At 39.0% G+C, this 26,292-nt stretch overlaps 1 protein-coding gene and 1 long non-coding RNA gene across 2 annotated transcripts in view; both read left to right on the forward strand.

Moving 5' to 3' along the window:
• LOC309656462 overlaps window positions 1–26,292 on the forward strand; it is a 1,106,578-nt gene that overhangs the window by 1,046,807 nt on the left and 33,479 nt on the right. The gene's annotated exons all lie outside the window — the stretch shown is intronic.
• The window catches only part of PTER (phosphotriesterase related), a 66,985-nt gene that overhangs the window by 30,562 nt on the left and 10,131 nt on the right, over window positions 1–26,292 (forward strand). Inside the window, exons 2-3 of the mRNA XM_082452961.1 lie at window positions 6,469–6,940; window positions 8,404–8,669. Coding sequence (XP_082309087.1) covers window positions 6,509–6,940; window positions 8,404–8,669 — 698 coding nt within the window. The 5' untranslated portion in view covers window positions 6,469–6,508. The remainder of the gene's footprint in view (window positions 1–6,468; window positions 6,941–8,403; window positions 8,670–26,292) is intronic.

Raw genomic sequence — 26,292 nt, forward strand, 5'->3', positions numbered from 1 at the left:
TAATAATTCAGGACATTTGTCTGGGGCTTTATAATTTAGGTAATGCTTTTAGGTACCATCTTATCTGCTTTTCGTTTCAAATCTAAAGCAGTAGATCAGGCAGATCTACTGCAGTTTTCAAGTGAGGAAATCAACTCAACTCACTGTAAGCTTTAAAATTTTCCACAATTACACAGGTAGGAAACATTGGAGCCAGAACTTCAAGTTCAGGGTTCTTTCAAACCATCCGTCCCTCCTAGCCTCTTGGAGAGTTCTCTTTTAAGCTTAGAAGTAGCTAAAATTCATCCATCCATTCATTCATTCATTCATTCATTCTCTCTCTCTCTGTCTCCCTCTCCATGTATGTAAGTATTCACATGTATATAAAATGTACATTTTTTTTTTTTGGCTGCGTGGTTTGCAGGATCTTACTTCCCTGACCAGGGACTGAACCTGGGCCCACAGCAGTGAAAGTGCCAAGTCCTAACCTCTGGACCACCAGGGAACTCCCTAAAATATACATTTTAAAAACCATTCTTAAAGTACAGCCTTTATTCATAGTTAATAATGAAATTGATATTTAATGAATGAAATTCATTCTGTCTCTCTTATTATGTGTATGTGTATGTGTATATGCATATCTGTATAAAATACACATTTTAAAAACTGTTCTTAAAGTACAACCTTCATTGATAATGATTTCTAGAAAGTCAATAATATCCATTTCAAGTTAAAGGCTATCACAGAAGCATGGATGTCATCCAGAAGTCATCTGGTCAACCCCTTCATTTCACAGGTGGGAAAACAGCCTCAGAGTGTTAAGTTATTTGCCCAAAGTCACACAGCTGTTTAGAGGAAGAGCCAAGAGCTTTGACTCTGACTGGACCATTCTTCCAACTAAACCAAGCCACCTCAAGAATAGCCTCCCAAATGAAACTGTGTGAGGAATATAGATATTTTGTGGATAGGACATTAATTTGATTTGCCAAGAATTAAAATTAGCACAAAATTTAAGATTCTTAATGACTAAATACAGTTAAGGACCAGCTGTGCAATTTGCTCAAAATATTGTTGTATCCAGGAGACAACCTATTGCTAGGAATCCATGGAAGAAAAAAGAAAGAAAGAAAGAAAGAAAGAAAAAACGCCCTCTATAATAAGCTAAGAACTAACTTCACCTCAGAGAGTTCTTCACGAAGAAAAAGAAGTTTTAATTATTGCATCCAGTAACTTAGTGTATGTTTCTTTTCCAGGACCGTATGTTAGCAAAATCAAAAAGTTTCTTCAAACATTCTCAAAGCACTGAGTATGGAACCTTCTTCTGAGAATAAGAAGGGCTAAGATGAGCTAAGATCTTAGCTTTTCAAATGAAGAAAAACACGAAGGGCCGTTCAGTTCTGCAGACAGCAGCATTTTGCCAACATTGCACAACTATTACTTACGTTACTACGATAAGTAGTAAGCAATATTGTATTCTGACCTCCATAGAAAGAAATGTTGTTTTTTCCCTCTCTTTCTCCCCTACACCCACATCCTTCCTCTCTCCCTTTCTTTTACGGAGGAGAAAATATTTACCGTTTGTTGACTAAACAGGTAACAGATTCAAGAAGCCAGCAGTATGATTTACCAAAGTTACAGTGTGTGTGACTTGAAGGGTTGACTAGTTAGCACACGTTTGACTGAATTAAAGAGTCAACGAGGGCACAAGCTCCATCCCTTCGGTCAAGAGCCCGACGTAATTTCTGAGTTTAATAATCACTTGAATGACTTGACCTAGCGGTTTAGATGAACCGTTCTCATCAAGGAGCACAGGATGGGGAAGAGCAGAGCTGAGCCAGAGGAGGGGGGCATCTTTCCCAAGCACACCTGCCTGTGACTGCATTTTTCTAGGAATGTCACTTCCTGTGTACATCTCTGCCACCATCTTCATATTTGTCGTTTGAGATTTGGAAATATCCCGAGTTTGTCTCTCTTACTTCCTTAGTCAAATAGAAAACAAAAAACAAAAAACAAAAAACTTGGGGATGAAACCCACCATCTTCCTCTGAATTCCAGATACAAGTTGCTCATTTGTATCTCTGAGGAGTTTTGTTTTATTTATGTCACAGTTTGAAGAGCTTGCTGGGTCCCCTTATTGTTCTGTGTACTGAGGTGGTCGGATTTCTTTCTCCTTACTCAGACATGGCTATTGATCTTTGGACAGTGTTTAATATGAAAAGTTATAAATCTCCACGCAGTAGGACCACTTAGCCATAAATATTTGGGCAAGTGGACATGTGGGGACGTGTGTGAGGGGAAATTCCTTGTGTCACTGTTTTTCAGCCACTGGACCGATGCTGTTGGAGAGAAGGCATGTCAAAGGCTTGAACCTGCACATGACGGAAGTATTCAAACAAGCTTTCAAAAGTATTATTCGGTGTTTAAAATATTTTAGTCACAAATCAAATGTCAGCTTTAAGTGCAGCGTTTATGGAGTACTGCTGTTCCGTATGATGTAACCCATAAAAAAATAGAAGTGCCCACACATTTCCATGAGATGGCACTTTTTTCTAAGGAGCCCATTTATTTGGGGGATACTACTTTTATAGCACCAGCAAGGCCAGTGAGAAACTTCCATCTGTTGTACTTCTTTCTGCTTCTGCTGTCTCACCATCTCCACTGGCATCAAGCTCAGACTAAGCCACCACTGGATTTTGTCCAGATTCCAGCAACACCCCGCTGGTCTCTGTAGGCACACTGGCCCCGCTTCTGTCCATTCTCCACACAGTTGCCAGGTTATTCAGGTCATATCTTCTCCTGCATAAAACTCTGAAATGCTTTCCCATTTTTTAATCCGTTAGGGTTTGATTAGGGAAAGGAAACAACTATAAGTGAAATGGACCGAGGGATTTATTACAGAGCTTAGAACTTACACAGCTGTTGAACAAGTGAACTGAAAATCAATTCATCAAACATCAACTTGCCAATTTCACCATTGCTTCTAAAATTATAAATCGTGTATCTCCAATCTGGTCTAGGACCTGGTGCAGCAGATGTAGGGGCAGGAAGAGGGCTTATGTCTGAAATTGGGCAGTATATTGCTGTTAAAGAAATTCCATACATTCATATGTAAAATATTCAGAGGTCCAGAAGTCCTACTCTCTGAAATATGAAATATAATTGAAATGGCTCTTCACCCTAGGTAGACAGGAAAAATCTTAAGAGTAATGGCGAGGGTGAAAGAGCTGTGGCACAATGTCAGTGAAATGAAACTAAAATTGCTCCCAAACTACCTACTCACCACCCAACTCCAGCAATTTAGCCAATTTGCTATATATTTTATAAAAGTTCATTTATGCATATGTTTTCAAAGAAGACCAATCCTACATATTGCCTCTGCTTTCCAGCTCAGTGGTACAGTAGTGCTGTTCTCTGATTCTGTTCCTCGTCTTTTTTTTTTTCTTTAAATTTCTATGTTCTTTTTTTTTTTTTTTTTTTTTAATTCTATACCCATTGGAATTGGAAGAGGTGTTTCCTCTGATCAGGCTGTCATAGTAATTGTAGATTGTCCTCAGTCTCTCTGACTGCTCAGATTTCATACCTGAAGTACAACAAAGCTTGTGGCCAATGTGTTTATAGCTCTGCCTAACCCTTTTCCCACTACCTTCTGTGCAGGCGTATGCAGTGTGGAAGCTTGCCACGGATGCTGTGTAAGATGCCTGAAGCCTCCTTTTTGCATGGGCTGGGGGGGGGGGTCATCCTGTTTGCACAGTTGTGCACTGCAGCCTTTACTGCCCACTTACTGTCCTCTGTATTCTGTGTACTCTCGCTATGGAGGAGGGCCATTAATAGCCCCTTGCCTGCCGACTGAGAAGAGAACAAGTTCCAGGATGAATATAGACCCAAAAGGGCTCCCTCACTGCAGAGGAACTAGGAAATCTACCTGCATATTTTAATCCGCTAAAAGATACATTCTAGCATAGAGTGGTGTTGGCTATAGTTTGTTCTTCTTTTATCTTTTAAGTGTGGGCTACATTGTATGTGATCACAGGAAGCGCCGACTAGTTCCGCCTGAGAGTGTTAGAGGAATTTCCCAGAGGAGATGACATTTCCTAGGTGATGTTTTTTTTCACGAAGACTTGCAGCTTGTGAGCTTGAAACTTACCAACATTGCTCTTTCAAATCTATATCAATTAACTATGCAGTGTGGCGCTTTTCTAGTCAAAGTGATAGTGTTTTGTCAGTTTATCCAAGTTTCTGGCCCCTGGTGATTCTCCAGGAACACATGGGTGAGACCATCAACCATAAGGAGGGAAAGAACAAATGAACCCATATGGGATATTGAGTCTCTTATTAATGGTACTTTGATTTCATCAACTGAAGGAACTAGCTACAGTAACAAGGAATAAGGCATCGAACAGTGAGTTCCTAGACGTCATCAATGGAAAATATTGCCCTCTGTAGTGACTGGCAGCTACAGAGTGATTCTCTAAATAGATAACGATCTTCTTCCGCTATGGCCGCCACGTGAAATACTTAGCTTTTGGAAGCCTGGCTTGCAGACAAGCACCCTCAAACAACACTTAATGGCCATGCTAGCCACAAGTCCTAAATTCTCTGTCAAACAGTCTAAGTCAATCATTTATGCATTGCACGCTAGTATATATCAAACACCTGCATTCCAGATCATTGTAGTGGCTTGATGTAAAGTGGCCCCATAACTCAGTATTCCCCTTTCTCCACCCTTGATTTATTTTCACCTTGTCTTATGTATGCGCTACACCCATTATTACAAACTTGTCCTATACCCATTGCTTCTCTAATCAACCACCTCCTCTAAAAAGAAATAACCCAGGACATATATAATAGTTTCCAGAACGAGCATAACAAAGCTACTATTTTCTTGAAGGTGTGTGCTGGGTGCCAGGCACTTTTACAGGTCTTTTTACCTGTGCTATGTAATTTAATTCTTACGGCAGCCTATGAAATGTGCATTGTTGTTCTAATTTACAGATGGGAAAACTGATTCTCAGAAGACCATCAAAGGGATGTGCCTCCCCCATCAAAGGGGGAAAATGGTTTCAGAATGTCTTTTAAAGGAACAATGTGAAAGAACAAATATTTAATGAAATATCTAAAAGAGGTAGATTCATAGGGACAGAAAGTAAATTGGTAGTTACCAGAGCCTTGGGGAAAGAGAGAATGGAGAATCATTGCTTAATGTTTACAGAGTTTCTGTCTGGAGTGATGAAAAAAGTTTTGGAAACAGATACTGGTGATGGTTGCATAACATTGTGAATGTAATTAATGCCACTGAATTGTACATTTAAAAATTGTTAAAATGGCAAATTGTATGCTATATATATCTTACCACAATTAAAAAGAGGGGAGAGGAGGGGAAAAAAAAAAAAAAAGGAACAGTGTGAGAGCTTTGAAAGACACTGTTTTACTCAGTTCCCAGCAGATTGTTTTCCACCGTCCGTCTGGGTGTGTCTGGTTGGTACTTCAGTGGGACACTATCTCTGGCCGTGGTTTTGCCCTTGACTATGTACCTTCAGGATCGTCTTTTTTCTTTCCAAGCGAAATCCCTTCATTTAGGAAATGAAAAGCCTTGGAATTGGGTCCTTGCTGTCGCTGATAGAAACTTGGTGCACACTTAACTTGTGTCACAAATGAAAGTAAACAGAGGATAAACAGAGGTATTTGCTCTTTTGAGAGACAACAGACTTCAGTTTCAGTAACTCACAGTCGCTCATTACGCCTAAGAATTTTTGCTTTTCAGTATTTTTGAAGTGTATTTCTGAGGTGTGCCCTAGGCGAAATAAAACATCTAGAATGGAGAGGTTTGTTTGTTTTTGTTTTTTCATTATTAAACCGAGATGTACTCCCTCCAGCTGTTTTTTGGGGAATAATCTGTGAAATCGTCATAGTCAGAGATTTTGTCGTATTTCTCTTTATATATCCAATTTCTACATGGTGGACCTTCAACAGAAATTTGTTCACGTGGATAGTGAATGAGTCATGGAATGATCAGTACCTTCAGTATATTTAATTTAGCTGAAAAAAGGCAAATGAAACAGTTCTGATACATGGCTGCTTTTGAGACAAGTTATTGATTATGAAGAGTTTTTTTTTTTTTAATGGAGATTATTTTTGAATTATCCAAGGCAACATAGCTATGACTAATGAGGTAAAATTAAGCAAAAGAAAAATGTGAACTGAATATCAAGAAATACTTCCAGTAGATGAGTTTGGGATTAAATCAGGCAGAGGAGTCCCAGTGGAAGTGGTTGGGGGACATTTAACGCCACGCATGTCACTTAGAGCTGCAGTGAACTTAAGCAATTTACAAGCAGCAGACTCTGACTTTGGCAGGATGATAAGTGAGGTCGTATCTCTAGTCTCATTGATTCTCTCTCTTATACTGGTATACGTTCACAGCCTCACATCCCCTATGGACAGAATTTATGTGTGTGTTAAATTTTCTGATTCCACTTTTCTTTTTTCCAGAAAACACTCTTTTTTAGAGCATCTCCCGGTCCCATCAGAAATGTCTTCCTTAAGTGGGAAAGTCCAAACTGTTCTGGGCCTTGTGGAGCCAAGCAAACTGGGCCGCACCCTGACCCACGAGCATCTGACAATGACTTTTGACTGCTCGTACTACCCACCGCCTCCGTGTCATGAAGTGATCTCCAATGAACCTATTACAATGAAAAATTTATTTTGGATCCAGAAAAACCCTTATTCCCATAGAGAGAATCTGCAGTTGAATCAGGAGACGGAAGCCGTCAAGGAAGAGTTGTTGGATTTTAAAGCCAAAGGTGGAGGAGCTTTGGTGGAAAATACAACCACGGGGATCAGCCGAGATGTGCAGACCTTGAAGCGGCTTGCAGAGGAGACTGGTGTCCACATCATATCCGGAGCTGGGTTTTATGTGGATGCAACTCACTCTTCAGAGACCAGAGCCATGTCAGTGGAGCAGGTAAAAAGCCCTAATTTCTTGGATAATATTTGCGTGTAAAATCAGAATCATCAGAACTTCAGAACGTGGATTATCCCTACGTGTCATCTACATTTGGAAATGTCACTGGCTCAGAGGCATGCTGTAGAAATTTGCTAGCTAGCAAAGGCATCTGTCAATGGGACCTAAATTAGGAACATTTCATTTCATAAAGAAAAAGCATCCAGGAAGGAGATCTTAACGCACTGGTCACCGGAAAACCCAACGGGTTAATACTTAGATTCATGTGTATCATGGTGCGTGGTAGCGGTGGCACAGTCTGTGTGTAAACCTCAGTTTTCCATTAGAAGCTTCAGTTATGCAACCTCAGTTTTCTTTCTGGATTTTATGATAACCAGCAATAAAAATTCACTGTCGGGTGAAACCTGGCAGGCAGAGACTTGGCACAGTTGCGAGTATGTTTCCTTCTTTTACAAACCAGGAGGGGTAGAAGAAAATCCATTTTCCTGTGTTTGTCATAATATGATCTTAAGCAAGAATGGGCAGGAGGAAAAGTAAATCTTTCGGGGACAGAAAGAAAGGATAAGCCACAAAGCTGTTTTGTATGTGTGTGTGCTCTCCTTCTATACATACATATAATATACATTTAGATGTGTGTTTACACATGTATGTATATATGTACCTTCCATTGCCTGTTTCATAGGCATAGAATGTCAGCTGCAGTCTTTGCAAAGAGTCAGTTAATCTTTAAAATACTTACTATTTCAAAATTTTATCCGCATTTTTTTTTTCCAGTCAGGTCTTTCCCTTTTTATACATTTATATTATTTGAAGACTATCCTGATATCAGGGATTACACATTCTTCTAACCACTCAATATAAATATGAGCCCCCAAATGCCATCTTAGTATTGTGTGCTGTGAATCTGCTTTGCTGTATAGGATAAAGGACAGAATGAATAAGAGAAAATTAAAGCATTACTTGCTACAGTTGACACAGATTCAGAGGAAGTCTTTTTACATGCTGGATGCCCCTTAGGTTAAAATACAGATTTTTATCTCAATGAACGAATGTACAATGAATGTACTCTCATTAAGTCACTTTTTCCCCTGCAGCCTCCTGAAGCCATGAATTTCTTGGTAAATAATCACAGCAAGTTACTATGGACTCTTTGATTTAGAGTAACTTGGTTTTTTGATTTTTAAAAAAAATTTAATTTTATATTGGAGTAGAGTTGATTAACAATATTGTGTTAGTTTCAGGTGTACAGCAAAGTTATCGATTCTTTTTCAAATTCTTTTACAGTAACTTGTTGAATTTGAGATTTGGTCAGTAAAATGCCTTTCTCATTGACCAATACTAACTGAATGAATGTTGGATACATTTTTAAAAGAATGAGTGACTGAATGACGAAATTCATTCACATACTGTGGTGACTCTCTGTTGATAAAATCCAGTCTATCAATTTTCATTCTCTTCCTCAGCTTACTGATGTCCTTGTTCATGAAATTCTCCATGGAGCTGATGGAACCAGTATCAAGTGTGGCGTTATTGGGGAAATTGGTTGCTCCTGGCCTCTGACTGAGAGTGAAAGAAAGGTTCTACAGGCAACAGCTCATGCTCAGGTTAAGCTTGGCTGTCCTGTTATTATTCACCCTGGAAGGAATCGAAGTGCACCATTTCAGATTATCCGAGTGCTGCAAGAAGCTGGAGCAGACATCTCCAAAACAGTTATGTCACACCTCGATAGGTAAGCAGACCATCTACCAATTAGTGCAAACCATCACAAGATTCATGAATGATCAAATACATAAAATCATCAGATCAGTAAAGCACTAGAAAGAAACTACTAACTACTTGGAAGATAGTATATATAAAGTTTTACCATAGACGTTAATAAAAATCACCAATGCCATTTTTGTGTCCCTACCCTGTGTCAGTATCCTAGGTATTTTGCATAAGGCATTTCTTTTAATTTACTTAATCCTTCATAATGCTTCACAGTTGGTGTCACCACTTTGTCTCAGGGTATGAGGTCACAGTTGGTGCCAATTCCACATGCTCAGTATTTGCCAGTAGTTAAGAGTGATAAATTTATCTGCAAATATAAAGGGAAGGGGAACTGAATGGCTTTCACCCTGAGAATAAACACACACATAGAAATGCTGAGGTGTGTTGTTGTGACTGGTGGTTTGAATCACCTTAATTTTGGAAAATGCACGCTAAAAAAATAATAGTAATACGTATATTATTTGTTTGGCGGTATTATGTCTCAGTTTCCTATGGCTTCTGTAACAAATTATAAGAAACTGGGAGGCCTCAAACAATAGAAATGTATTCTCTGACAGCTCTGGAGGCCAGAAGTCTGAAATCAAGGTGTCGGCAGGGCTGCGCTTCCTCCAAGGATCTACAGGAGGAGCGTTCCTTGCCTCTTCCAGTGGCTGGTTGTTCCAGGCTTTCCTTGGCTTGTAGCCTAACTTCAATTTCTGCTGTCTTCACATGGCCTCCTCCTGCCTGTCTGTGTCTCCTCTTTTGCTTCTTATGAGGACGCTTGTCATTAGATTTAGTGCCCACCCAGATCATCCAGAATGGTCTCATCTCAAGATCCTTAACGTGATTATGTCTGCAAAGACCCTTTTTCCAAATAGGGTCACTTTCAGAGATTCAGAGCGTTGAAACATGGACATGTCTTTCTGAGGTCCACCACTCAACCCCCTCATATTGTATTAGACCTGTAGGGCTCAGCAAAATAACTGACTATATAAACAGACGTTGGCTGCAGTTATTTGTATGAAGAAGCCTAACAATGCTGCCAAGGCTAGACATCGGCCTTTACATTGAATTGATGAAAGAATTAACACAGTACCGATGAGACTAATAATACGTTACAATTACTTCCGTCTTGCAAAGTGGAATACAGCCATATTAGCAGACTGATAAATCCTGACCATCAGACCTGACAGTCTGCTATTTAATAAACTAATGCTCCTACAGAACGTATTGGTAAAATGCTTCATCTTAATAAAAATACTGTAAAATCCTGTGCAGAGAAAAAATAAAACATATTATAATTGTGGCAGAACAGAGAAGCCAGTGTTAACGGGGAACCTGAGGGACGTCAAGGTAAAGGCAGTTGTCCTGGCAGCTGGGTTGCTATTGAGATCAATACTTGGCTATCTTCAGGAATCTTCTGGTTGTACTGATAAAACAGAGGGATGTTTCTGGATACTGGTCACAGAGGTAGTGCATCGCAGCGTGAAGAATAGAATCTTTGGACCCAGAGACATGTGCTTTTAAATCTTGCCTCTACCATTTGCTATGCAATCTTGGGTAGCTTCATTTGAATTTAAAATTATGTATTTGATAATATACTTTTGTATGATATGGAATATATGTAGCACCTTTAATCAATAAGGATGATTTTTGATTCTTTTTAAACAGTGTGAAGTATATCAGGCATACGAAAGAGTATAGATAATATATATTTTAAAAATTTAAAAATATTTATTAAGTTCTTGAAAACATTGCATTCTGCTGTTATTATATAAATCCTCTCTATATACCCCTTAGACTACAGTTGTTAATCACGGTGTTCAAATACTCTATATTTCTACTGATTTTTTGACTGCTTGATCTATTGGTTACTATGAGAAGTATGTTAAAATCTCTCATGGTGGATTTTTAGTTTCTGATTGTACATATTTCAGTTTTTGCTTCATATATCTTGAAGCTATGTTATCACATGCATACAAATTATTATATCTTCCTGATGAATTGAAACTTATATCAACATATATGGAGCTGCTTTATCTCGCAATGTAAGTACTAGTGTGTTTTTTTATTTTTATTTTTTATAAATTTATTTATTCTATTTATTTTTGGCTGTGTTGGGTCTTCGTTGCTGCACGCGAGCTTTCTCTAGTTGAGGTGAGCGGGGGCTACTCTTCGTTGCGGTGCACGGGCTTCTCATCGTGGTGGCTTCTCTTCTTGCAGGGCACGGACTCTAGGCACGTGGGCTCAGTAGTTGTGGCACGTGGGCTCAGTAGTTGTGGCACGCAGGCTCAGTAGTTGTGGCTCGCAGGCTCTAGAGCGCAGGCTCAGTAGCTGTGGTGCACGGGCTTAGCTGCTCTGTGGCATGTGGGATCTTCCCGGATCAGGGATCGAACCCGTGTCCCCTGCATTGGCAGGTGCATTCTTAACCACTGCGCCAGCAGGGAAGCCCAGTACTAGTGTTTTAAAAGCTGTTTTAGCTGATGTTAATGTGACTGTACCAATCTTTTTGTGTTTGTCTTTATAATTTACATGTGTCTTGTATAAAAAGCATATGGTTGGGTTTGGAGTTTTACCCATTCTCTTTTTTTTTTATGCTAAATTCAGTTTATTTACATTGACTATGTTTACTGATATGCTTATTTCATTTTTTTGTCATAGTTATCGTTAAAATTTCTTGATTTCTTTTTTTAAATTTTATTTATTTATTTATTTTTGGCTGTGTTGGGTCTTCATTTCTGTGTGAGGGCTTTCTCTAGTTGCGGCGAGCGGGGGCCACTCTTCATCGCTGTGCGCGGGCCTCTCACTATCGCGGCCTCTCTTGTTGCGGAGCACAGGCTCCAGACGCGCAGGCTCAGTAATTGTGGCTCACGGGCCCAGTTGCTCCGCGGCATGTGGGATCTTCCCAGACCAGGGCTCGAACCCGTGTCCCCTGCATTGGCAGGGAGATTCTCAACCACTGCGCCACCAGGGAAGCCCTCTTGATTTCTTTTTATTGTTTTTTTTTTCACCTCCATATTCTATTTTTCCTCTTTACTTCTTTGGAAGGTATGTGTACGATTTATATCCTGTTAGTAGTTATAGCAGAAAATTTAACATGTATATTTAACACATCAAATTTAAACATTTTGAAATATAGTAAACATTTTTACCTTCCTCCCTTCCTAGTAATACAAGAACTTTAGAAACCTCAATTACTCACCATCTAAGTCATAGGCTATATTTTCCAGGATGTGCGGTCTACCTGATTTTTTTTGTTTTTGGCCACACCGCATGGCTTGTGGGATCCTAGTTCCCTGACCGGGGACTGAACCCAGGCCCTTGGCAGTGAAAGCGTGGAGTCCTAACCACTGGACCGCCAGGGAATTCCCTACTTGATTTTTTTTAATCCCAGTGATTAGACATTATTTCATTATTAAAAAACATGGTTAATGTAGATTTAGATTAACTTTTTTGCTTTTTTGCTTTGCTTATCATTTCCTCTCACATCTCAGATCTTTATCCTTAAATTATCACTTATTTCCTGAGGTACATCATTTGAAGTTCCTTTACTGAGGGTCTGTTTTGGTAATAAATGCTTAGATTTCATGTGTCTGCATTTATTCCTTCATTCATAAGACATCATTTAATATAATAGATAATTTATAATAGTGACTTAGAATAGATAATTCTATTTAAAAGTTATTCTTTCCAAGCCCTTTCCGTTTTTATCTGACATGTATTATTGCTGTTATATCAACTCATAGTGATTGTGCTTCCTTTGAAGTAACCTGTCTTTTTTTTTCTGATGACTTTTAGCATCTTTGTCTCTGATATTCTGTATTTTCCCTATGCTCTATCTCAGTGTGAATTTCTTTTTTATTTTGTATGCTTGGAATTCCTCAGTAGAAGGGTATTTTTCATTGTTTCTGGAAAACCTCAGCCATTGTCTCTTCAACTATTGCTTCATCCATATTTCCAGATTATTCACATTGTAAACTATAAGTTGATATAGGTAGGATCTTAATACCTGCACTTCATACTTCCATCCATTTGCATCTTTGAGCTGTAATTTCTTCAGTTCCATCTTCCTATTTACTCCTTCTCTCTCCAGTGGAATCAATCTGCTGCTTAGTCTATCAATTTGGTTTATAATGTTAAGAACTATAGTTTTTATTTTTTCTTCTGTAAGTTCTATTTGGTTACTTTTCAAATCTCCTTGGTTAATTTTGATAATTTCTTTTTCCTTCAACATGCTTTCAGCTTCATCTTTTAAAAAAAAATTAAGCATACAATGTTAACCTTGTACTTAATAAATCTAATTCCCACTGTCTTTTCATTCTGAGCGTATAGTTTGTTGGTTTTTCTGGCCCTCATTCATTATTTCCTGTAAAATATTTCTGTGATCTTAGATTCCTTGGAAATTATTACAAATCCTGGGTTGGAGGGTTTTTTCCTGGCCTTTTGTTTGTTTGCTATGTTTGTTTCTTATAGGCAGTCAGGGGGCATTACCAACCTGAGACTACAAATTTTTAAAAATTAAAAGACAATTTTTACTGTGGTAAAATACACATAACATAAAATTTACCATCTTAACCATTTTGAAGTGTCAAGTTTGGTTGTGTTCAGTACATTCACATTGTTGGGCAACTGATATCTAGAACTCTCTTCATTTGCACAACTGAAACTCTATAGCCATGGAATATCAACTCCCCAACCCCCCCACCCCTGGCCCACGGCAACCGCCATTCGATTGTCTGTCTCTACGAATGTGACTACAGGTACCTCATACAAGTGGAATCATACCGTATTTATCTTTTTGTGACTGTTTAAGCATTTGAGGGTTTTAGAACCACACAGGTGCTGTGAATTCTGGCCCCTAAACTCAGTAAGTGCAGGTTTGTGGTTATAGATTCTCATGGAAGACTTTTTTCCCAACTGCCTCCCCTCCACCAGAAGACAAGACTGAGGAAGACATATAACCTCCAAAGACTCCTTCTGTGGGCCAGATTTGCACTGACTCCAGCCACATGGGTGTTGTTTTTGGGTGAAAGGAGTACTCCCTTCATGTGCTGGCAGAGGCTATGTCTCTGATTTATTTCTGTTCAGCCCCAGTTCTTTCTCACTTCGTCCTTTAAAACCCCCCAGGCATCAAAAAAACAAACAACCCAATTACAAAATGGGCAGAAGACCTGCAATTACAAAATGGGCAGAAGACGTGAATAGACGTTTTTCCAAAGAAGACATACAGATGGTCATGAAAAGATGCTCAGTATCGTTAATCATCAGGAAAATGCAAATTAAAACCACAATGAGATATCACCTCACACCTGTCAGAATGGCCACCATCAAAAAGAACACAAATAACAAATGTTGGTGAGGATGTGGAGAAAAGGGAACCCTTGTGCACTGTTGGTGGGAGTGTAAGTTGGTTCAGTCATGTGGAAAACAGTACGGAGGTTTCTCAAAAAACTAAAAATAGAACTAGTATATGACCCAGCAATTTCACTCCTAGATATATATCCAAAAAAGCCAAAAACACTGATTCAAAAAGATACATGCACCACAATGTCCACAGCAGCAGCATTTACAATTGCCAAGATACGGAAGCAACCTAAGTGCCCATCAACAGATAAATGGATAAAGAAGATGTGATGTCTATAAACAATGGAATACTACTCAACCATAAAAAAGAATGAAATTTTGCCATTTGCAACAACATGGATAGATCTGGAGGGTATTATGCTAATGAAATAGACAGAGAAAGACAAATACTGTATGATATCGCTTATATGTGGAACCTAAAAAATACAACAAACTAGTGAATATAACAAAAGAGGAAACAGACTCACAGATATAGAGAACAAACTAGTGGTTACCAGTGAGGAGAGGGAGGGGGGAGGGGCAAGATAGCAGAAGGGGCTTAAGAGGTACAAACTACTATGTATAAAATAAATAAGCCACAAGGATATATTGTACAACACAGGGAATATAGTCAATATTTTATAATAACTAAAAATGGAATATAAGCTTTAAAAATTGTGAATCACTATGTTGTATACCAGAAACTTACATAATATTGTACATCAATTATACCTCACTAAAAAAAAAAAATAGGCAAACGGCAGCTCTAGGTCACCCCTTACTCCTTATTTTCTCTGCTCTCTCTTTTGTTTCTGCCCCCTGAACAAGTCCTTTTCTTTCCTACCAGCTTAGCCAGGCATTTAACAATATGACATTTTGTCCCCTTTCATTTTATTCATTATTTTACATGTACTACGTTGGCAAGGTATCCTGTGAACGTTTAGCCTGCCCTACTGCTTGAACTGGCTCATGATAATTCTTAAAGAAGAATCTTTCTAACTCTATTTGTTTACACTCAGACATGTAAGTAAGTGAGAAAATGAGGGCTGGCATTAATAGAACATAACCTTTCATTGAAAATGGTGAAATAAACGTTAACTTCTACAACAGTAGGACTTCCTTGTTCATAAAATCAAACTCTACGTGTGTGTGTGTGTGTGTGTGTGTGTATATATATATACATATATATATGTTTACTCCTTGCTCATAAAATCAGACAACATGTATAGGTACATAAAATATATATACACATATGTATATGTATTTTCTTTTAAACAATAAAGCTACAGTATCTGAGATTCATTGGCTGCCATTTCAATGCCTCCTTTTAAAATGGCCCAGGATGGAATGGAGAGCTTGACCTGACATCAGACAAACTCAGAGCATCCTAGAAAATCCTGAGACCAATTCTAGAACAGCCACCCATTCTGTCCCTACATTATGGATTATTCAGGGTTCCAGGCCTGAGATACTCTACCTAGAAGTATGAACATTTCAGAGGACAGGCAACTAGGGAAAATGGCCTTAGAAAAAGGAGTGCATTTGGAAAAACAAACCAAATAAAGTAACAGAAAAAAAAATTCAGGGAGGCAGAGGCAGGCAATGTTAGCTTTTTGGTGTGAGTGTTCACAGCAAGACAGTTGCCAGGCTGGCGTTTGACTAGGTCAGCCTTTCACAGACTCTCTGAGGTCTGCTGGGCTGCGCACACAATCTGACCTGTGCTGAAAGGGCAAGGACTTCAGCTTCTATAATGGGGACAAACCACAAAAGAACATGTATTTCATGCGACAGGATGCACATACAACGCACAAAAAGAAGAGCGTCCTGAAAACAAGGCCTCCAGGAAAACAACAACAGGAAGTTTTAGGCTTGAAAGAGAAGGTTCTGAACCCACAGGCTGCTGTGACTGTGGGTAGCAAGGTAAGATGCTGGCTCTGTCCTGCAGCTCTTTTTAGGACACTGGGCTTTCTAGCCGGACTGCCGCTCAGCCTTGCCTACCTGTAAAGCTGTTCATTCATCCCCCTAAAGGTAGGATTTCTATCATTTGAGAATACGAAATAAAATATCTCCAGGTGTCCACAAGCCATTGATGCAATTAAATTTTTTAAAAGTTTTTCTAATCTTTTTTTTTTAAATTTAATTATTTGGTTGCACCGGGTCTTAGTTGTGGCAGGTGGGTTCCTTAGTTGCGCCTCCAGGGCTCCTTAGTTGCGGCACGCAGGCTCCTTAGTTGTGGCATGTGAACTCTCAGTTGTGGCGTGCACGTGGGGTCTGGTTTCCTGACCAGGGATTGAACCCAGGCCCCCTGCATTGGCAGCGTGGAGTCTTATCCACGGCGCCACCAGGGAAGTACCAACAACTAAACATTTTTAAAGATATACAAATCTTCACTAGCATTCATAATAAGGCATTTTACCTTAACATACATGCACACACACATAAAACAACAACAACAAAACTGCTCTATGCCTATCCAAAAGAAGCAGTTGAGACCCTGAGAGGGAAGAGTTAACGAATGGCCAGCACCTTAGGACACTTCTGCACCACACCGTTGTCATATGACCACTTGTGACCCGCTTCAGGTCATTTGCCTGGAGAGAACAGCCTGACAAGATAAATCTGCTTCTGTGTCTGGGCCCCTCCCCTAACCATCTGTTCTCTTTAAGAAATACAGGCCTGTGGAAGTGCCTGTGGACTGCGGTGGATGTAACCCTAGGGAACATTGTAGGGGGCTGCCCTTGACAGTTATAGCCGCCCAAAGTCAACATTTGTCGAAAAAGAACACCAGCGCTTATGTGTTCCTGTTTGGGCTTTTAATCCACAAAGGCTTTATGCCTTTTAATCACGTATTAAAACTTGACTACCGGCTTCCCTGGTGGCGCAGTGGTTGAGAATCTGCCTGCCAATGCAGGGGACACGGGTTCGAGCCCTGGTCTGGGAAGATGCCACATGCCGCGGAGCAACTAGGTCCGTGAGCCACAACTACTGAGCCTGCACATCTGGAGCCTGTGCTCCGCAACGAGAGAGGCCGCGATAGTGAGAGGCCCGCGCACCGCGATGAAGAGTGGCCCCCACTTGCCGCAACTAGAGAAAGCCCTCACACAGAAACGAAGACCCAACACAGCAAAAATAAATAAGTAAATAAATTTATAAAAAAAAAAAACTTGACTACCTGTTAAAACCCTGGCCACATTTCCAGGTGGCAGATAACCACAGCACTGCCTCTGCCCCTGGTTTGATACAGGGTATACGGGATTGAAGAACATAACCCACGGAGAGTCTTTTTGCCATCCGCCTCCAAGGAATTTTCTCTGCAATGTACTATAGAGTAGCTGCAGGTATTTTTATGACAGCAAAATTCTGCCATCACCAAGGAAAGTTGGGTAGAGCAACATGGCTGGAAGGTATTTGGGTACTAACTATTTACTGATCAAACTCGGAGCCACTGGGAGGGCCAAAGACAGGTGCTATGCCTCAATCTTTCTTCTACGTATCGATTTAACAAACCAAAGGGCTTTAATGGAAATCCAGGGCCTAGAGTTTGATTAGAGGCACAATGATAATTAAGTGCAGGAACATAGCACATCTCTCTGAAGATTTCTCCCTGTGGAAGGTACAGGAATTTGACTCAAGGGTTTCTGAAAGAGGAGAAGGCAGATTGCAGTGGATGGGCTCTTTACCCCTGATTATTCAGGCCAAATTCGCCCACCTCCTTAAAGGACACAATTTAGATACATTTTTTTTCATGCTCTTAATTAGATAAAGTAAGTGAGTGGAAAATCACTTCGTTTATTCATTCATTCAACAAATATTTGTTAAGTGCCTAATTACCATATACCTGACACTAGGATGTAGCAGGGAACAAGGCCCATTTTCTGCCCTCAACTTGATTACTTCATTATAATTATGGTGACTTCACCTTAAGGGTGTCTTTGTAAAGGCACCAAAAAATAATCATCTGGTATCCTTTGAACTGTACAGTTTCAATTCCTATGAATACTAGTGAATTAATGTGAAACCAACCAAAAACAATTCCAAGCAAAAGTGTGGCAAACTTAAAACTGACCAAAATATTTTTATATATTTAAATAGCATGGAAGTACTTTAAAAAAAAAAAAAAAAAAGAACAACTGGAATGTTTTGCACATGAAATGGTTTATAACACGTAGAATCCTCTGCATACGATGCTGTATTTCTGAACAGTTTATTGTTAGGGTTGTGTGTATGCATGCATTACGTGCAAAATGCACAGTATGTGGTGAGAGCAATGAGTATGCCTTGTAGAGTATGTACTTTGTACATGTTATATACAGTAAAGACAACTTACTTAGTCATATCAGCTCAGATCCAACTATGGAGTGAGAAATTAAAGACGTTAATTCAGGCAACAAAGTAGGGGCCTGATAAGCACACGAGAATTTTTCAGAGAAAATGTTTACTAATAACACTGCCCTTTTCTCATTTCCTAATATCCACTGACATTTCTTCTGTTACCCGTATGGCATGAGACAGGAAAATATAAGAAAAACTAGATGTTTTTAAACATACAATCATGGCTACTGGTATAGAATTAGGTATGACTGTAGCTAAATTTTACATAAAAATCTACACTGCAACCCACAGAATGGGAGAAAATATTTGCAAATGAATCGACAGACAAGGGATTAATTTACAAAATATACAAACAGCTCATGATCAATATCATAAAACAAACCAATCAAATATCAAAAAAACCCAATCAAAAAATGGGCAAAAGATCTAAACAGACATTTCTTCAAAGAAGACATACAGATGGCCAAGAGGCACATGAAAAGATGCTCAACATCACTAATTATTAGAGAAATGCAAATCAAAACTACAATGAGGTATCACCTCACAATGGTCAGAATGGCCATCATCAAAAAAGTTACAAACAATAAATGCTGGAGAGGGTGTGGAGAAAAGGGAACCCTCTTGCACTGTTGGTGGGAATGGAAATTGATACAACCGTTATGCAGAACAGTATGGAGGTTCCTTAAAAAACTAAAAATAGAGCTACCATATGATCCAGCAATCCCACTTTTGGGCATATATCCAGAGGAAATCATAATTCGAAAAGATACATGCACCCCAATGTTCAATGCAGCACTATTCACAATAGCCAGGACGTGGAAGCAACCTAAATGCCCATCGACAGAAGAATGGATAAAGAAGATGTGGTACATATATACAATGGAATATTACTCAGCCATAAAAAGAATGACATAATGCCATTTGTAGCAACATGGATGGACCTAGAGACTGTCATACTGAGTGAAGTAAGTCAGACAGAGAAAGACAAATACCATATGATATCACTTATATGTGGAATCTAAAAAAATGGTACAAATGAACTTATTTACAAAACAGAAATAGAGTCACAAATGTGAAAAACAAACTTGTGGTTATGGGGGAATGGGGAGAGGGATAAATTGGGAGATTGGGATTGACATATACACACTACTATATACAAAATAGATAACTAATAAGCACCTACTGGATAGCACAGGGAACTCTACTCAATGCTGTATAATGACCTATATGGGAAAAGAATCTAAAAAAGAGTGGATATATGTATATGTATAACTGATTCACTTTGCTGTGCTGCAGAAGCTAACACAACATTGTAAATCAATTATACTCCAATAAAAAAAATTTTTTTTAAAGTCTACATCGGTTTGTAGAGAGCACTCAGTGATACAGAAACACAAACCTTGAACACATTTCAGTGTGATGTCGTGTGGTGACATTGGCCACAGCTATTCTTTCGTGAATGCAGTGCCTATTCTATGTCTGCCTGGGACAATGGAGAAAGAGGGAGTGCTGGGGTCACAGCGTCTGATTCTATTTCTGACACCAGCACTTACTTGCTAAGTGACCGTCAGCAAGTCATTTAAGCCTCCAGTCTTTTGCTCATCTGTCAAAAGGCATTAAGAAAAATTATTTTTTAACCCTTAATGTGTTAGGCAAATTTCCCCGATTATCGTTTATCATGGTTTGCCTTTCATTGCAAAACTTATTTAAAAAGAAATAGAAAATCCAGGCAAATATTGGACAAACTGAAATGGAGCAAAACTACTTAATATACCTAAAAGTGCCGAATAAAATGCAATTAAGTTATGCTGGTAATTGGTATGTGTTGAGTATCCTAAATCGCACTCTTTAACAAAGACACTTGGGCGAATCAGCCCAATGTCAAGAGCAAACGAAGGCACTGGTCCTGGATTCTCTCTGATACATTATACCCACCAAAAGCTTCCACAAGTAATTTTTTTCTTCTAAAGACATTTTTCACGACTCTGACACCATTCCCATGAAATGTGACATTATAACAAATAGGATTGCCATGTCTATGAGATTTATCTTCACTCTCCTCAATACCATCATTCCTTGAACTGTGAATCGCTTACATGAAAAACGCAACCTCTTTTGTGCTCTGTGGTAGCTGGAAAGTTCATATGGTAAAAAGCTCTTCCTAGGGTGGATAAACTGTGAAATCCATTTTAAAATGAGGTTTTAATTACATTTCGCAATTCAGAGCCAACTTCTGGTTTTGGTGTAATTTAAACAAGGGTTTTTTTCTCTTGCAGCCATCTGTTCCTTTTCCTCAAGCCTACACTTATGTCATAATATTGAAAATGTGACGTCATTCCCTCCTATGACATCATTAAACATCTCTGTACGATAAAGACCCAAGAAGAGAGATGAATCACGTGGGAGGAAGATGCCTGTTCAGATATAGATAATGAGAATATGTAAAATAAATACATTGCAATCTGAATTATTTTTCTATTGCTTTTCATTCTCAGTTACTCTCTACAGTTGAAAAGACTGTGCCATAAAAGTAATGCTTTATCACAAAAAAATCCTCTAAAAAAGACAAAAGAATCTTTAAAATACCTACATATATGGGAATAAACTAGTATATTAATGTGAATGCACCATCTGAATTGATGGTTTTGAGTTTGTGTGAAACCAGAGTTCCTGGTAAATATTTAATTGAAGTAATAAATTATACTTTCTAGCCACAGACGATGTTTAGGCCGTATATTAAAAACTTACTTCATTCTATTCAGTTTCTATTTTTGACATTAAAAAATAAATTAATTGAAATTCATCAATTAAGAATTTTTCAGATTTTGTAAGTTGCAACTGCCAGTTAATAGTATAGAAATATACGTGAATAGTGTCTTAAAATTATATTAACATTGGATTTATTAGGTTATAGTAATTTATATATTAACTTCTTTTAAACATTGTATTAGAAATATTTAAAAAATTATTTTAGGTTGTTACATCAACAATTCTAGGTGCATTTAAAAATTCTTTTAAGTAGTTGCTGAAGAACGCTCATAAAATTATAAAGAATCCCACATGACACTATCTGTACAAATACTCACTGGTTTTAAATTAAGAAATGCAGTGAAGAGGGAGACAGGATTTTTTTGGAGTTCTTTTGTGGTAAACAATTTTTATAATAATCAGTCATTGAAATTAAACATTGTTTTAAATAAATCAGTTATATGTAAGCATCTCCTTATTATCATATTTTTAAGTTAAAAAAAATTTTTTTAATTACTTGGTCAAGTTCATAAGTTTTGGCACTGAAGATAATTCTGTGCTTCTGTATGTGTCAGGCCCTGAGCTAGTCCAGTCTCAAAATACAGCAACACTCACAGTGCTTACCCTTCAGGCCCTGGAATTCACAGACTGGAGTAGCTGATGAATTCCAACAAAGTCACTGCACAGTATAATGGGAAGTGCACTAGCCTAGGAGTTCCTGGAATTCCTGGGTTCTTGATCACTGAAAAGACCCAGGCTTTAGTTTCCTCATTTCTGCAACCATGTTAATATTCAGCATCAGTATTTCACCAGTTCATTATGAGTTTCAGAACCTGCCCTTTCCATGCTCGTGGTAGCATTTAATGATGCCAACATCTAATGAACTGCCCGTGGCGGGCCCTTGATTCTCCTTCTACAGTTCTGTCACTATGGGGACCGTGTCCCATCGCTTACTCTTCCTTCTTGCCCTATTCTGGTCAATGACAGTATTATTCGCCCAGATGTTAGTCTAGAGTCCCCTCCCCTCTGCAGCCCCATGTTAAAACCTGTCTACCACACTGAGACCTCCAAATACAGCCCCTCTGATCTATTCCTCTGTTGTTCACTTAATTCAGGTCCTCATTGTTACCTGAACTACGGTAACTGTCTCCAAACAGGAAACACGCCCTTAGCTTTGCTCCCTAATCTAGCCTCCAAATTGCCATCATTTGGATCTTTGCAAACACAAATCTGATTACATTCCCCCACCCTGATTTACGATCCTTCAGTGGTTCTGTGTCACCTTCAGCACAAAATCCAAACATCTTGGTCATCTGGTCCCCACCCACTCTCCATCCCATCTCCCACCCTCTCTAGTGCATAGGCAGAATCTGGGCTAAAGCCACACTGCCCGTGACTTTGAGTAACCTGTGCTGAGTGTTCTTACATGCTTCTCACACAACCTAGTCCGTCTGGTGGAAATACCCCATTCTCTGATCTACTAGGCAGAGTCTTTCTTCAATATACCACTCATCAGAGATTTTCTTCTCTATGAAGCTTTTCCTGGGTGAGCCAAGCAGTGCCTGATATCTCCTTCTTTGTGTCAACCCAGTTCCTAGTAGTACTTTCTTAGACTTGGTAAGGTCTGAAAAGCCATTATTTGTTTCCATGTCTCTTTTCCCTAATAGACACTGATCTTCTTGAAGGATGAGACCCTGTATTATTTGTCTTTTTTTTCCCCAGCTCATACTTCATAGTAAGTAGATGATCAACAATTTCTTATTAGATGGATGGGCGGGTGGGTGGGAGGATGGATGGATGGATAGATGCGTCTCCCCTCATGCACGTTAGCTCTGATAAATTACAGCCTTATCTTCTAGAAAGGACAAGCTCTTTTACCTCTCAACAGGTGTCCTTCTGGATTATCCGTCCCTCACCGGACACTTAAACCCCACCAACCTACATCTGAATAGTTTTCTTCAAGACTCAACTCAAAGGAGTCACCTCTTTCATTATTCTTTCATAATACTTTGTATGTATTTGTACTATAAAAAGCTTTCAACACATTTAATTGTAATTATTAATTTAAATATCTATCTCCTTCCCTAGACTTTCGGTTCTTTGAGACAGCAGCTTAAATTTCTTATTCATAGGAGTATTCCCAGCACAAAGGCTAGCACGGGGTAGGTGATAGCACAAGACAGTAAATGTTTGCTGAATTAATTCATGAAGGTGTGCTTGAATGTATGAGATGAAATCATGTATTTGCGAGTATTTTGAAACTGTAAAAACCCAAGACAAATATTAGGTGATGTCATCATCTTGATTACACCACGTGTTATATCCTTTCCTCTGCTTCTTAGTTCTTGCTTCCCAGAGAGAGCACAGATCCTTGTCTAAATTATCTCTTCACACAGACTTCCTTGTTCCCACTCAGAGTTCATTTTGACATTAAACTACACCCCTCAGCTCTTGGATCAGATCTAGAATATAAAGAGGTTTGAAAAACAGAATCAACTGTCTTGCGTTTTACTACTGGCCTTAAAACATGTATGTACGTGATAACCATATTCTGAAAATGAAGAGAGCCAAATGGCATCAGAGAACCATTTTCTTAGTTAATAGCAATATATTTGTCATAAATATAAGCCTGTTGCTTACATAGAGAGAATCTGTTTACTGGTGGAAGAGCAAAAGTGTCAAACATGCAACAGAAGAAATGATATAATATGAATAACAAGAACAAATACTTGATTCAAACATCTCATCTTCCTCTTGGGAAATCTCAGGATATTTTACAAATGACATTGCAATCAACTTCATTCACCTGGAAGAAGGGACTTTCTCCAGTGTGAAATGCAGCAGCTCTTCTGCATCTCACAGTCACCTCACGGACTATTTAGGGCAAGAGGTGAAAGATATATACCTTAAAGGCTGGGGAAGACTGGAATAAGAAAGAATATAATTATTCATGGATATAGAATATGGAATGAGGAAAACTGGCTGCGGTTGACACCTTCGCTCTTATAAGAAGTGCTGTGAGATCACTGAGGGGCAGGACTTCCATTTAATACTCTTCTGACAGACGTCAAGCAGAGTACATTTTCCCCTGGTGCCATTTTGACATCTGGGGTCAATCCTTTCTCCAAGTGAAAAAAAGTCACATGCATAAATGCAACTTCAGTAGCACCTTGACAGTCCCTGGAAGTCATCCAGCTGAATGTCAGTTTAATGTAGTTAAGTCACCTTGTTAGACATTCACGGTGCAAGGTGAGATGCTTTTGTGATGTGGTGTATTTCTCCATAGGTAAGTGCTGACGTAAGGAATGGAGCAGCTGAGGCGGGTGAATGCAGTCATCACAAAGGGGGCAGCAGGGTCTAAGAACATGGCTTCTGAAGATAAACGCAATTTGCATTTATTCACCACCTCCTCATTTGGGAAGTTGAGACTTACAAGCTTTTCTGAGACTTAGTTTCCTCATCTATAAAATGGGGATGATCGTACTTTTCTCATGTAGTTTTTGTAAGGATTAAATGAGATAGGGCCGTCTTTATTGCCTGAGGATTATTAAGTGTTTTATTTTCTTGCTTCACCTACTTCTCCATCCTACCGCCTCATTAATATCTAATACCAAACTCATTTTATTTTCAGGGCTGTCTTCTGAAAAGTATGTCTGATCATTGAGCTACTTTTTCCCATGGATTTTACACTATGTTTCCTCCTTCAATAGGGAGAATTTAAGTGCACTCATTTCTTAGTTGCCTTCACACTAGTGTTCAGTTATCTAGGGTGTGTCACATCATCAAATGTCACTAATAATAATAATATGTATGTATGTACCTACATATATGTATGTGTATATATGTATATATATGTGTGTGTGTGTATGTATATATGTATATTTATCCAAATTTGTCTGCCTCCTTTTTAAACTGCATTCTCCTGATGGTCAAAATATCAGCTTAATTGCTTCTTTTCTGAAATCTTCTCGCCTACATATGACTGTGAAATTTTTAAGAGTGTTTTACAGAGGGACCATTTCCCTCAAAGACACACTCCTTTCTACGTGCTGTTTTACAGGGTAAGAATTCCCAGGGATTACATTTGAAACTTACATGTGTAGATGAATCCTATTGAACACGTTCGTCTTCCTCTAGAAAGTGATCTCTGCCTACGGTGCCCTTCTTCAGATAACATTTCCAGTACAGGCAGGATTTATATATAATTGACATCTGGAGATCTGGATGCCTACTTTCCCCATCCCTCTCTGAGATGAGGTTTCTGGAAGACCACATCCAGGAAGATCACTCAGGGCCTTGTGGGCCACTGTAAGGCCCTGGCTTTTTCTTGGAGGGAAATGGGGAGCTATTGGCGAGTTGTGAGCGGAGGAGAGACCTGATCTGACTTAGGTGTGTAGATAGATTTTAGTTGCTGTATTGGAATAGACTGTAACAGAGCAAAGGTAGAGAAGTAGGGAGAGTATTTGGGAATCTATTGCAGGGATCCTGCAAGAGAAGATGGTGTTTTGGACCAGGAGGGTAGCAGGGGAGGTGGTGACATATTTGGATTCTGGTCCTATTTTGAAAGTCAAACCAAAAGTCTATCTTGATGGGCTAGATGTAGAGTGATTCAGAGGAAGAAAGAGGAGAAAGCTCCAAGATTTTTGGCCTGAGCACTGGATGGATGGAGTTGCCATCAACTTAGTTGGAGCAGCTGGTTTGGGGCAGGACATGAGGGGTTTAGTTCAAGGCATGTTAAGCTTGCGTTGCCTATTAGACATCCAAGTAGAGATGGCAAGCAGACAATTAGGCGTGCATGTCTGAACTTCAGGAGAGAGGACCTCATTATAGAAGACCCTTAACATATGCCATATGCTTAGTATTTGTAAGAGGCTTAGAGCAACATCAGGCTCCTAGTAAGAAAGTAAGCAATGGTCACAATTAATATAGTTCCTTCTCCTCCTCTGACCATATCATTAGAAATATCCAGAATAACTGTAATGGTCAAATCCTGTCTATTAAATGTCGTTATGCTTTGAGCTACTGATTGAAGACCTCCACAAAGTAATCCTTTCTTACTTTTTTGGATAACTTCCATTTTTCAAGTGCAATTTTTGAGGGTACTGCGGGGAGGGAACTACATTTCAGAATAAAAATTAAAAAACACGATGTGCACACAAAGTCAATGTAATTCTGGAAAA

The sequence above is a fragment of the Balaenoptera physalus genome, assembly GCF_965194825.1.
Source record: "Balaenoptera physalus genome assembly, chromosome: 2".
Lineage (NCBI taxonomy): Eukaryota > Metazoa > Chordata > Mammalia > Artiodactyla > Balaenopteridae > Balaenoptera > Balaenoptera physalus.